This window comes from Talpa europaea (assembly GCF_964194135.1).
Source record: "Talpa europaea genome assembly, chromosome: 11".
In the NCBI taxonomy this organism is placed as follows: Eukaryota; Metazoa; Chordata; class Mammalia; order Eulipotyphla; family Talpidae; genus Talpa; species Talpa europaea.
The window spans coordinates 99,430,765-99,442,884 of NC_140078.1; the positions used below are offsets into that span (position 1 = coordinate 99,430,765).

General features: G+C 41.2%; 1 protein-coding gene across 1 annotated transcript in view; it reads right to left on the reverse strand.

Annotated features, from left to right (window-relative positions):
* Positions 1-12,120, reverse strand: part of ATG7 (autophagy related 7) — a gene marked incomplete at both ends in the record, with an annotated part of 92,443 nt that overhangs the window by 14,364 nt on the left and 65,959 nt on the right. The window contains one exon of the mRNA XM_084247834.1: positions 625-747. Coding sequence (XP_084103960.1) covers positions 625-747 — 123 coding nt within the window. The remainder of the gene's footprint in view (positions 1-624; positions 748-12,120) is intronic.

Genomic DNA, 12,120 nt, shown 5'->3' on the forward strand with positions numbered 1-12,120 from the left:
AAATAGCTCCACACCATTGGCAGCATGCTTTTTTCTAAGAACAGTGAGCATTTGAAGAACAAAACAATAAACTATTTTTCAAGCCCAGTCTTAAACAAACAAAAAGAATGTAATGACACACATAATTAAAATCTGCAACATATTCTGACTGACAAGAAAAGATAACTCTCAGGTTGTGACGGGGGAAGCCATTTCTGGTGGTGTTCAATGGTCTAAGACTGATCAAATCATGTAATCAGAGTGGGGTGTGTTCTCTCAGAAGTATGTGGCCAGCGTCCAATGACTTCACTCAATAGCATTTTGACATGTAGACATTCAAGCCAACTCTCCAACGGCCACACACACTGTTCCTCAGCGAGGACCAGCAGTACTTGCAAACCAATATCCTGTACTTCCTTTATCAGTCACTCTGTGTACTAGGTACCTACTACACAATCACCCGCACGCAGTGGTATCCAGCCACTACTACAGTTCCTTCTTTTCTGATAACTAGCAGGCTTATTTACTGATGTTTACTCCAAGGGAAAAAAAAAATCACAACTGCTTCTTTCCTTTTCCATAAATATCAACAAAATACCAAATAGGTCTCAAATCCTCAGTATAGAAAACTCAGTTTATTCTTACCTCAGCAGCTTGAGTCTCTTGATGCAGCAATGTAAGTCCAGTCAAGTCTTCTAAGAAGGAATGTGAAGAGTTAAACACCTTCGCTAGGAAATTAAATCCTTCTCGTTCATATTGATCAAGAACCTGTAAAACATTTATATTTTTAAAAAGAGGCTGCAGGTTTTAAATGCATATTAAGATATTTTTTCATTTCTAACAAGTACCTGTGATAAATTAAATTAACACTAGATTTAAATATGAGGCTATTAATACAATCTGGTGGGCAATGGAATGCTACACAATAATGAAAAAAGTACAACTATATGTAACACATATAGATCATTCTCACAATGTTAAACAGAAAAAAGGACAAACAGTATGTTACATGTTTGCATTTATATAAAGTTAAAAAAAAAAAACGAGCAAACTGAACCTATGGTTTAGAAGTCAGGAGCATGGTTAGCCATGGGGGTGACTGGTTAGCAGGGGAGTTTCTGGGGTACTGGTAATATCTGTTTCTTCATCTGGGTGCTGATACAAATGCATATTTTGTGAAAATCTGTCAAGTGATCTTTTCTCTCCGCTGTCCTTCAAAGAATGTTCAAAAGATAACCACATGCAATTTGCAGCAACATGGATGGCGCTGGAAGGGATCATGCTCAGCGAAATAAGCCAAAAAGAAAAGGAAAAATACCGGATGGTATCATTCACAGCAGGAATCTAGAAAACTTAAATAAGGGACCAGGAAAATAAATAACTATAAGAAGGTGAAAATCAAAATCAACAAAAAACTATGAACCAGAGACACTCTATGGGGGTTGGGGGGCAGGGAGGGGAGGGATTGGGGTCAAAACAAGTGGGTTGCAATTGTATGGGGAATATAAAAATAAAATTTATTTAAAAAAAAAGATAAAGGTCAGTAGTCTCAGCAGGAGAACAATATGAGGACAGAGTTCTTAGAAGCAAACGACAACAAAAAGTGGTGATCACATCACATTACAGGAACTGTGACATGTACATGTACCCTGAGGAGGGTGCGTGCCAGCCGGGAGGGAGTATGAGAAAGTAAGTGGGTCACTGCACAGAAAGTTTGCTGAGTAATCTCAGGCCCCTGCTCAGAAGAGGCTAAGTTTGGGGAAGAAGGTGGTTATGCTTGAGGCTTGGAAGGTTAGGGCAACAAAAGGTCAAAGAAATTGGGGGGCTGGTGAGTCCCCAAGAAGGAGCTGGGAGAGGGGCCCGAGCCGGTAAAAGGGTCCCACAGGCTGGAGGGAACAGAGCGAGGAGGATCCCTGAGGCTGCAGGAAGAGGGCTAGTGCAGTCTCAGGCGCTTACAAAGTCTTTGATTCACCATGTAAATTAACTTGACACCCCAATGCCTATATAAAAAAGGCACTATAGAACGGAATCCCCCAGGAACAACGTGATTTTTCACACCAGAATGTGATCTCTGGAAAACATTCTGAAAAGCTAAAAGTCTTTATTTAGTGATCACTTATTTCCGAGTGACCCAGTCACCTCAAACCCTTTGTGCCAGGTTTCCAGCAAGAGAGGAGACATGGGTCTGAGACACCAACTCTGAAGATAAAAACCGAAATCATTCCAGACATGATACACTGTCGGACCTTAATTAAACTTGCAGATTTCAAGTCCCTGTTTCCACAGATAATTCTGGAGAGCTACAAATACGGGCAGTGGAAAAACTAACAGCAAGGGCAGCGTGAGTAACGGTCTCCCCAAGATTGGGATGCACAGAAAGCTTAATGCTGAGACATTATTAATAGCTCTGGCTTGAAAATATGTGGAAAAACTTAATCCTCGAGGGGCATATTTAATCATGTAAGGGCTTTCCAGTATTCCCTTTACGTGCTGGGAAGTTAATCTGTGTTACGAGTATAAGCAGCTTATAAAAAGGTAGGAGGACTTTTTTCCCCCCTACAAACAGCTTAACGTTCTTAAAGGGGAAAATGTGTTTTAAATTATTCCCCCCAAAAGACAAGAAAAGGTGCGGTCACAATGAATGTGGGCACTGCAACAATCGTCAGTCTACGTACAACAACCCCCTCCTCCCCACTCCAGTGAGACTGTTAAATCTGTGGCCCCGAGAAGGGTGCGTGTCCCATTCTGGGTGTACTGATAGCTTTGTCCATATTCTAACAGCACAAGGGGAAAGTGTGATAATTAGAGAAATTATAATCACTTTAGTGGAAAGATATGGGCCGCTTTCTTTAAAGTCCTGTAAGGCCAGGTCTTCTTTACGTACTGCGCATGTGTGTGCACCCCTGAACAGAGATGGCAGACGCTCCCCTTAAAATGGGATTTTAGGAATATCAGTCCTTTTGTTGTGACTCTGTGGTGATTTTTTACTACACAAAACCCACACTCCAGACAGGCACTTGTGTCCCTCTGGAATCCTCCAGTTTTGGACAACTCCCTAGAGAACGCCTTTTATTGGGCCTAAGAGCTGAAAACCCCATGCAATGACTTTCATTTCATGAGAGCAGAAGGGATTCAAAGCCTGCAACTCTTGTCTATTATTCTTCAATGAGGACCAACAACTGTGAATCCTGACCCCTCCACCCCCAAACAGTTTAAGTATTTCTAACGGGGGAAGGGCACATGCAGTGTGTGCAATCTTTTAAAGTCTCTGTGGTTCAGAAATGGTACTTCCCTGTTCTTGATTAATTTAAAAATATGCACATGTTCTGATTTCCAGAAGACTTAGGGCAAGCCTGCCCGATGTCCCAGAAAGAGTCGTGAAGAGGATGCCTGGAGGCTGCTGATACCCATTACATGAGCATCCACAAAAGAAGAGTCAAAGTTGTTGGCAGAGGCTTTGCTTCAAGTTGAGGGCGAAACCCTGTATTTTCCAGAGGAGACCATCTTGGGGAGAAGCAGCCCCGCTTTGGATGAGCTAGAAGCACTGCTAAAAAGACCAAGAGGTCCCTTGGTCAGTTTCTTTCTCTTGGTGTCCTGGGGTCTCTCACCAAAATTGAAGAATCAAAGCAGGTAAAAGCCCCAAGTTCAAAGGTCCTGGGAACACCCCTGTCCCACCCTCACCACTCCCAGTTTCCAGAGGACTGTTGTCTTGGAAAAGATTTGGCTCCTTCCTCATCCCTCCTGAAGCTGCCCCGCCTACAGTGGCCTCCTGTCCTTCCTGTCAATGACGTCTTCTACTCCCATCAAAGTTCAGCTCCACCTCAAGTCCTGTGAGAAGCCTTCCCTGAAAACTCCACCCTTTGGGAGCACCCCTTTATTGTCTCTGGCCCCACTCTCCATGGCACACTGCCTTGCCACATAGGGCCTGAAGGACTGCTCTGCCTCCTGCCCCGGTGATCGGGGTGATGGAGTGTTCAGACATCAACTAGATGTTCACTTTTGTTTCTGTTTCTTCCTATGTTGGTGATATAAAGCAGACAATGGATGAGGAAACAGCTTCATATGGAAAGAGGTAGCTTTTATCCTAACTCAACTCACTTTGTTGCTATAAACTTATTCTATTGGATGCAGGCAGGATTTACAATGCCAAACTTCAAAAAAGGACAGATCTGATTCAAAATATGTGAGAGCATGTCAAAATCTATAGCACTCATTAATTACTGGAATGCTGAAAATACAGAACAGATAACTCTCTCATTCTCTCCCTAAAGTCACCATGTAATGTACATTATTCTTAGACACCCCAGTACAAGATGGGCACAATAGTGATTTGATACCCAATCAAAATATCAAGGAGCTTTAACACTGAGATAATTGACCAAGGAATAAAAGTCCCAATACTTTAGTATTTTTAATTAAGCTTCTTATATTGTAACACACAACTGTATTATTAACGAAAGAATCAAACAGTGTTTCTTGTTTTTTTTTTTTGTTTGTTTGTTTGTTTTTTCATCCACCAAATCAGGAATCTAGTCAACTGGGTAGAAGAAAAGAAACTGAAAAGTGGGAGTCAGCATGCAATGGGGGTAATTTGGCAACGCTGACCAAAACACATCACCTATTTGACCCTGTTTCTCTCTAAAATGGGGCTATAGCCCATGCTAGTATCCTCATTCCTGCCATACAAAAAGGATTTCATGATTCTAATCACCGACAATGAATTACTTCCAAGGATAATAGAAATGTGCATTTACTACTTTTTACTATTATCATTGCCAAGTAGGGCTTGATTTCAGCACAGAAAATACAGAAGCAGACACAGTGACATCAGGTAAAACTGTGAATTCTCTCCTCTGAAAGAGAGCACAGTGAAGAATCTGGGGAGTATTTAGTCAAGAAAAACTACTGTACCTCAGTAAAAACAATGGGCTTGTGGTGCTTTAATTTGCCCCATTCCCCACCTGTTTCCCTCTTCCATCCAGACTGTAGCCTCGCAACTCAACAACATCCCATCAAAGTGAAACCTGTCTCACAGCCACTAGTGCAGGCAGATTGCGGCTGAGTGCCTTCCAAACAACACTGCCACCTGTTTGGTGGTTCCCAGCACTCACATGTCCTTGACCTGACTCAGATCTCAGTGAGAAAGCCTTTTCCCAGGGTTAGTTGCTAAAAAGCATCAGGGGCAATTGCTTAACATTGTGATCTCCTGAGGTGGTGGATAACAGTTGGAGCAACAAAAGCTAACCTAAGAACTTAATGGAAAATCTGTGGGACACCACAGCAGTTTTGCAAAGCTCCAACATACTCTTGGGAATCTAGATTTCCATGCACAGGCACAGGGCAAGGTGCAGGCCCAGGTCATGCACATGCTCAGGAAAGATCTGGGGAGGCCCTGAGCACTCACCTCTGGCTGACCTGAAGGTCCTTGCACCCAGGAGATGAAAGGTAAAGCAGCATTCTTAACTACCTGGCTGAGTCTTGAAGGCATTTCCCAACATGCAAAGAGTCCCATGGGGGACTGACTGGTTCCAGGCATTGGGGGGAGCTCTGTCTAATCATTTAGATGACCACTAAGATAACATGAGCAAAAACTTCATGGCCACAGGGAACACAGAGTATAAACTCAACAGATTTAGTTCAGAGAAGTCACTAAATAAGACAACAACAACAGCAAAGAATAACAGCAATAGACCACGGAGAGGGAGTATCTGAATTTCAAGAGCTGCCACATTTTATTATTTTAAATGTTCAGTTCTCAGCAAAAAATGACCAGACATGCAAAGAAACAAGAAAGTGTCCCATGCACAGAAATAAAACCAAAATAAAAACAGTCCCCGAGGAATTTAGTAAACAAAGACATTTAAACAGCTATTTTAAAGCAGAGTCAAAGAACTAAAATAAACCATGTCTAAATAACTAAAGGAAAGTCTGAGAACAGTGCTTTGCCAAAATAGAGAATATCAATAAAGAAAAATTATTAGGGCCTCCCTGGTGGCGCGGTGGTTGAGCACTGGGTTGCGAAGCTGCCCACAGCCTCTGCAGCACCGGTTTGATCCCCGGCCGCCGGCAAGGATCCCACATGGCGTGCAGACCTCTCCTGCCGCCCGCTGCTCCCCTCAGCAGTGTATTTCGTAAGTCTGCCTGTTCTGTTCCCCACTCTGGCTCTGGTGAATTCTCTCACCCTCCTGCGCTTCTAACTGTACCCAGTGCTTGTATAAATACATAAATAAATCTTTAAAAAAATTATTAAAAATGAGAAATTACAGAGTAGAAAAGCACAACTAAACAAGTCATTAGAAAGACTCAATATCTCATTTGGGCAGGCTGAGAAAATAATCAGTGAACTTGAAGATAGGTCAATAGAGGGTATCTAGCCCAAGTAACAAAGGCAAAAAAAAAAAAAAAAGAGAAATGAACAAAGAATTTCAGAGATGGGTGGGACAATGCCAAGCTCACCAACACATGCATAAAAAATAGAAGTTCCAGAAGAGAGGTGAGAAAGAAAAGGGCAAAGAAAATATTTAAGGAAATAATGGCAGAAACACCCCAAATCTGGTGAAAATCATTAATCTGCACATCTAAGAAGCTTGACTCCACACAGGATAAACTCAAATAGAGCCATATCTAGACACATTGTAGTCAAACTGTCAAAACACCAAAGCAAAAGGATAATCTTAAAAATGCAAGACAGAAATAACATCACGTACAGCGGCTCATTAACAGCCATTTTTCTCATCAGAAAGGCCTTTTGGTCTTAGTGGCCAAAAGGAATGTGATGAAATAATCAAAGTGCTACAGAAAAAAACCAGCTTTGTCAACAAAGGATTCTGTGTTCAGCAAAAATAATCTTCAAAAAATGAAAATGAAAATAATGCACTCCCAGATAAGCAAAAACTGAGAGAACTCATCACCAGCAAACCTAGCCTGTAAGAGAAACTAATGGGGGTCCTGCAGGTTGAAATGAAAGGATACCAGACAATAATTCAAACCACGTGTAGAAATAATGAGCACAGTACAGGCAACTATAACAAGGGCACAGTGAAAATACTCTATTTTTCTCCTATGTGATTTAAAATACAAATCTGTAAAGCAATAGTTAAAAATATGAATTGACCGATATAAAATCTATTAATTTATGTGGCAGTAAGCACAAAGGAAGGGTAGGGAAACAGGTACCTAAGAGCAGTTTTTGTACTACTGAAATTAAACTGATGTTAAATCAATCTACATTGTTTAAATTAATATTTTATTTTTTAAGTGTTTGCTGTTGTGTGTCTGTTTGGTTGTTTGTGACTACACAGTGTATACGAGTTGTATAAAACCCCAAGAAAAAGTGAGAAATAAAGGGTGTGGGGGTGGGAGCAGAGAATAAATATTTTAATTGTAAATCTTTGGGGCAGCCACAGAGAAAATAACCAAAAAATATATGTAAAAGAAAGTACAAAGGAATTTAAATGGTACATTTGAAATTATCTAACACAAAAGAGCATGGTAATATAGGATTACAGAAAGAAAAAAGATACTCATAGAAAACAAAGCAAAATGGCAGATGTAAATCCTAACTTACTAGAAATTATATTAAGTGCAAAATAAATACTCCAACAGAAAGGGAGACACTGCAGAATGATAAAAAAAAAAATGATTCAACTATATGTTGTCTACAGGATTTATGTTAGATTCTTAGATGCCAATTGGTTGAAAGTAAAGGAACAGATATTCCATGCAATTTCAGTTATACAAGATGAGAGCTAATGTCCAGCATGATGATGATAATTAACACTGCATTGTAGACTTAAATTTGCTAAGAGAATAGACTGCATATTAAACTTCTCAACATACACAATGATAACTGTAGAGAGGCTGAATATGTTAATTAGCATGGCTGTGGTAATCATTTCATGATATATATGAACAATCTTATTATGTCAAAGATATCTCAGTAAAGATGTTTGAAAGAGTGAGATTCCATACAAGCAGTCACCAAAGGACAGTTGCAGAGGCTATACTATTGACAGACAGACAATTTTTAAAACGATTTTATTCAGTTTTGTGTAGAAGAACTGGGGTGTAGGCCAGAGATGTGAGAAGTGAGAGGATTCACCAGAGACAGAGTGGGGAGCAGGGCAGGCAGATCTATTGAAACACACTGCTGAGGGGAGCAGCCGGAGAGACAGGAGAGGTCTGCTGCACCATGTGTCAGCAACCTGGCCGGGGATCGAACTCAGGCTGTCATGGTGATAGTATTGAGACTTAATCCCTAGACCACAAGGGAGGTCCTAGACAGACTGTAGACAAAAATTGCTGCTAGTGATGAAGGAGAACAAACCTTTAACCAAAAATAAGAGAGAAGACTCAAATTACTGTTACTAGTAATGAGAGGAGATATTACCATCACCCTTACATTAAATAAAAATTATAAGGAAATAATACAAATTAGATAAGCTAGACACAATGTACAGATTTCTAGAAAGACAAAAAAATAGAAAACCTTAATAGACTTTGAAAAATAAAATGTTAGAATCAAAAACTTTCCACAAAGCTGAGGAACAGATAGATGGCTTTGCTGGTTAATTCCACTAGACATTTAGAAAAGACTTAACCAACTTTTCACAAATTCTCCCCTGGCCAGAAAAAAAGGGGAAAAAAAAAAACAGTAGAAAAAGAAACACCTCTCAACTCATTTTATGAGTATTACGCTGACACCAAAACCATCAGAAATAAAGAAAACTACAGACCAGTATGCTTTAAGAACATAAATGTAAAACTTCAACATAATACTACCCAGCAATGTATAAACACCACAACAAAGAGGGATTTATCCCTGGAAAGCCAGGTTGTTTCAACCCATGAAAATCAATGTAATACACCAGGTTATTTTACTAAGGAAATTTAAAAAAAAAAAACAAAAACCCACCACACCATCATCTCAACAAACACATTCAACAAGATGCAATGCCCTCTCATGCTAATGAATGCTCAGTAGGATAGGAATAGAATTTCCTTAACTTGCTGAAGGGCACCAATTATCACCAATATCATACATAATGGTGAAAGACTGAAAATTTCCCACTAATGCCAGGAACAAGACAAGAATACCTAATTTGCTGTTTCTACTCAACACTGTATTGGAGGTTCCAGTCAGGGGAATAAGGGAAGAAAAATAAAAGGCTTCTCTCCAGATTAGAGCTGGTTAGTGAGCAGGATATTATAATGATAAAAATATTTACAAATGGATACTCCAACCTAATGTTTTTATTTTTATATATTTATTTTTAAAGATTTATTTATTTATGCATACAAGACCTGGGTTACAGGTCAGAGATGCGGGGGGGTGAGAGGATGCACCAGAGACAGAGTGAGGAATAGAACAGGCAGATCTACTGAAATACACTGCTGAGGGGAGCAGCAGGCGAGACAGGAGGCATCTGCTGCGCCATGTGGGTTGCTCCCTGGCCAACTGGGGATCGAACTTGTGCTGTAGAGGCTCTGGATTGCTTCATAGTGCGGTGCTTAATCCCTTGAGCCACCAGGGAGTCCCATGACCTAATGATTTTAGACTTACACTATTGTAGGTCATAACTTTGAGGAGGGCTTATTTTAAATATCCATAGATGTCCATAAGGAGGTAAATATAGAAAAAAGTTGTTACAAGAATAATTACAGCCCCAACCATTCAATAACATTCATTCAAATGTTTACAGACAGTCTAGTTTAGGTTCCAGGTTTCCCTGGAAAATGCAGTGTGCCTCTGTGTAAGGGGCACCATCTTTTTCTCTCCTGAACTTTTTTATTGTGGTAAAATATAGTTTACTAACTTAACTGTTTCTAAGTGTATAGCTCAGGGGCATGGACATTCCCAAGGCTGTGCGACCATTCCCAGGACTCTTCTTATCTTCTAACCCGAAACTCCATTCTCATTAAACACACCCACCCTTTCTGCTCCTCCCAGCACCCAGTGACCACAATTCCACTTTCAGCCTCTGACTGCTCTAAGTAGGCGATTTAAGTAGAGCAACACGGTATTTGTGCTCTTGTGGCTGATTTACTTCACTGAACACAATGTCCTCAAGGTTCATTCATAATGCAGACTGTGCCAGGATTTCCTCCCTTTTGAAGGTCAAATAGTATTCCATTGTACACAGAGACCACACTTTGTTTATCCCTTCATCTGTTGATGGACATTTGGGTGGTTTCCATCTTTAGTTACTGTGAATAACACTTCTGTGATTAGGTGTTACAGGGGTGCTGTCTTTTTTTCAAGGAGTTACCCAAACATCCAATATACAGCACAATGCATGCAGGGTTATCTACGCACTCGAGATTTCCTATTCTTTGGTCTCAGATTTGCGCATACACTAATATTCTGTTGATTTTTATTTATTTTCTTTGCCATCTTGTTAGCATCCTTATATAATTTCTAAAACCCAGGGAAAAGGAAGCCTTATTTAAGTATTAACAATAACATGAAAAAGGAAGATCCCCATTCCCCCCGACCCCCCCCCCAACTAAATTCAAGTAATGCACAGGGGGAAAAAAAGTCCCTAAAATACATAAGTTAAAATTTCACATTAGGTATGAGTTGTAGTTCTTAAACTACCTCCTTTTATCCTTCATTGTCAAAACAGGAGCAATCAGACAAGACTCTCTTCAATATTCTCATCTGAGCATAAGCTGCAATGCCTACCACCCCAAAAAACAATCACCTTTAGTACCACCTTCCCAATGCCCTCAGCAGCTATTACTTTTTTAATATCCAAAAGGGCAGTTCAACAGGCATTTTAAAAAAATCCTTGAAAAGTGTTTATTTTTTCATTCAAGTAGGGTATAAGAAAGGCAGAAAGAGCATATAACTACATCTACTGTGCCTACGAATCTCACTTCAAAATCAAATTTTTAGGGATGCATCTTCTTAATTATCTTTTTTTTTTTTTAATAGAGGCATGCTTTATTTATTTATTTGTTTGTTTGTTTTGTTTATATATGCACTGGGTACAGTCAGAAGCGCGGGAGGGTGAGAGAATTCACCAGAGCCAGAGCGGGGAGCAGAGCAGGCAGAAGGACCGAAGTACACTGCTGAGGGGAGCAGTGGGCGGCAGGAGAGGTCTGCGCGCCATGTGGGACCCTCCTCCAGTGGCCGGGGAGCAGCCGGGGATCGAACCGGCGCCGCAGAGGCTGCGGGCAGCTTCGCAACCCAGTGCTCAACCGCTGCGCCACCGGGGAGGCCCTCTTAATTATCTTTTAAAACCAAATCTCGGGCCTCCCCGGTGGCGCAGCGGTTGAGCGCGGGGGTTGCGAAGCTGCCCACAGCCTCTGCGGCGCCAGTTCGCAGTTCGATCCCCGGCTGCTCCCCGGCCACCGGAGGAGGGTCCCGCATGGCACGCAGACCTCTCCTGCCACCTGCTGCTCCCCTCAGCAGTGTACTTCGGTCCTTCTGCCTGCTCTGCTCCCCACTCTGGCTCTGGTGAATTCTTTCACCCTCCTGCGCTTCTGACTGTACCCAGTGCTTGTATAAATAAATAAATCTTAAAAAAAAAACACACTTGAAATCTTAATATAACAAAGTATGACTTTCTAAAGTCATTCTTCGAAATAAGTCACAAGGCATAGGCCAGTCGCATGTGCCTCCAGATCCCCCGAAGGGCTGACTGCCACACAGAGTGTAGGCCTGGCCTGGGAGTTTCTGGCTAATTACGGTGAGAGTAGGGGGGTCTGAGGATTTGCATTTCCAGTAAGTTCCTAGATGCTGCTGCTGCTGGCTCAGGACCACCCTTTGAAATGCCTGCTATAGACAACAGGAGCGCATTCTCCTGAGGCAACCCATGAAGAAGCAGGTGTGTTCCCTTTAAATAAACTGTGGGAACTCATGTTTAGGGGTTCCTCCCAACAGAATTTATTCAGCAATTTTAGTTCTTTGATGATTAAGATGGTTTTTCAGAAACAATTTCTCTAGTTTCTTCAGATGACTTCATTAAGTGAGATGGCTTGAATTATGTAGCTTATTACTAAGCCAAGCAGAGGCTGCCCAGCATTCGGTTAAATCTTAGAACCTTGTTGCATGGCCTTACTTCACCGGCACCTGTCCCAAGGTGAACAAGTTCAATGGTACTCTTTGAAGAACTGCGATGCCTCTTACTCTTTGTA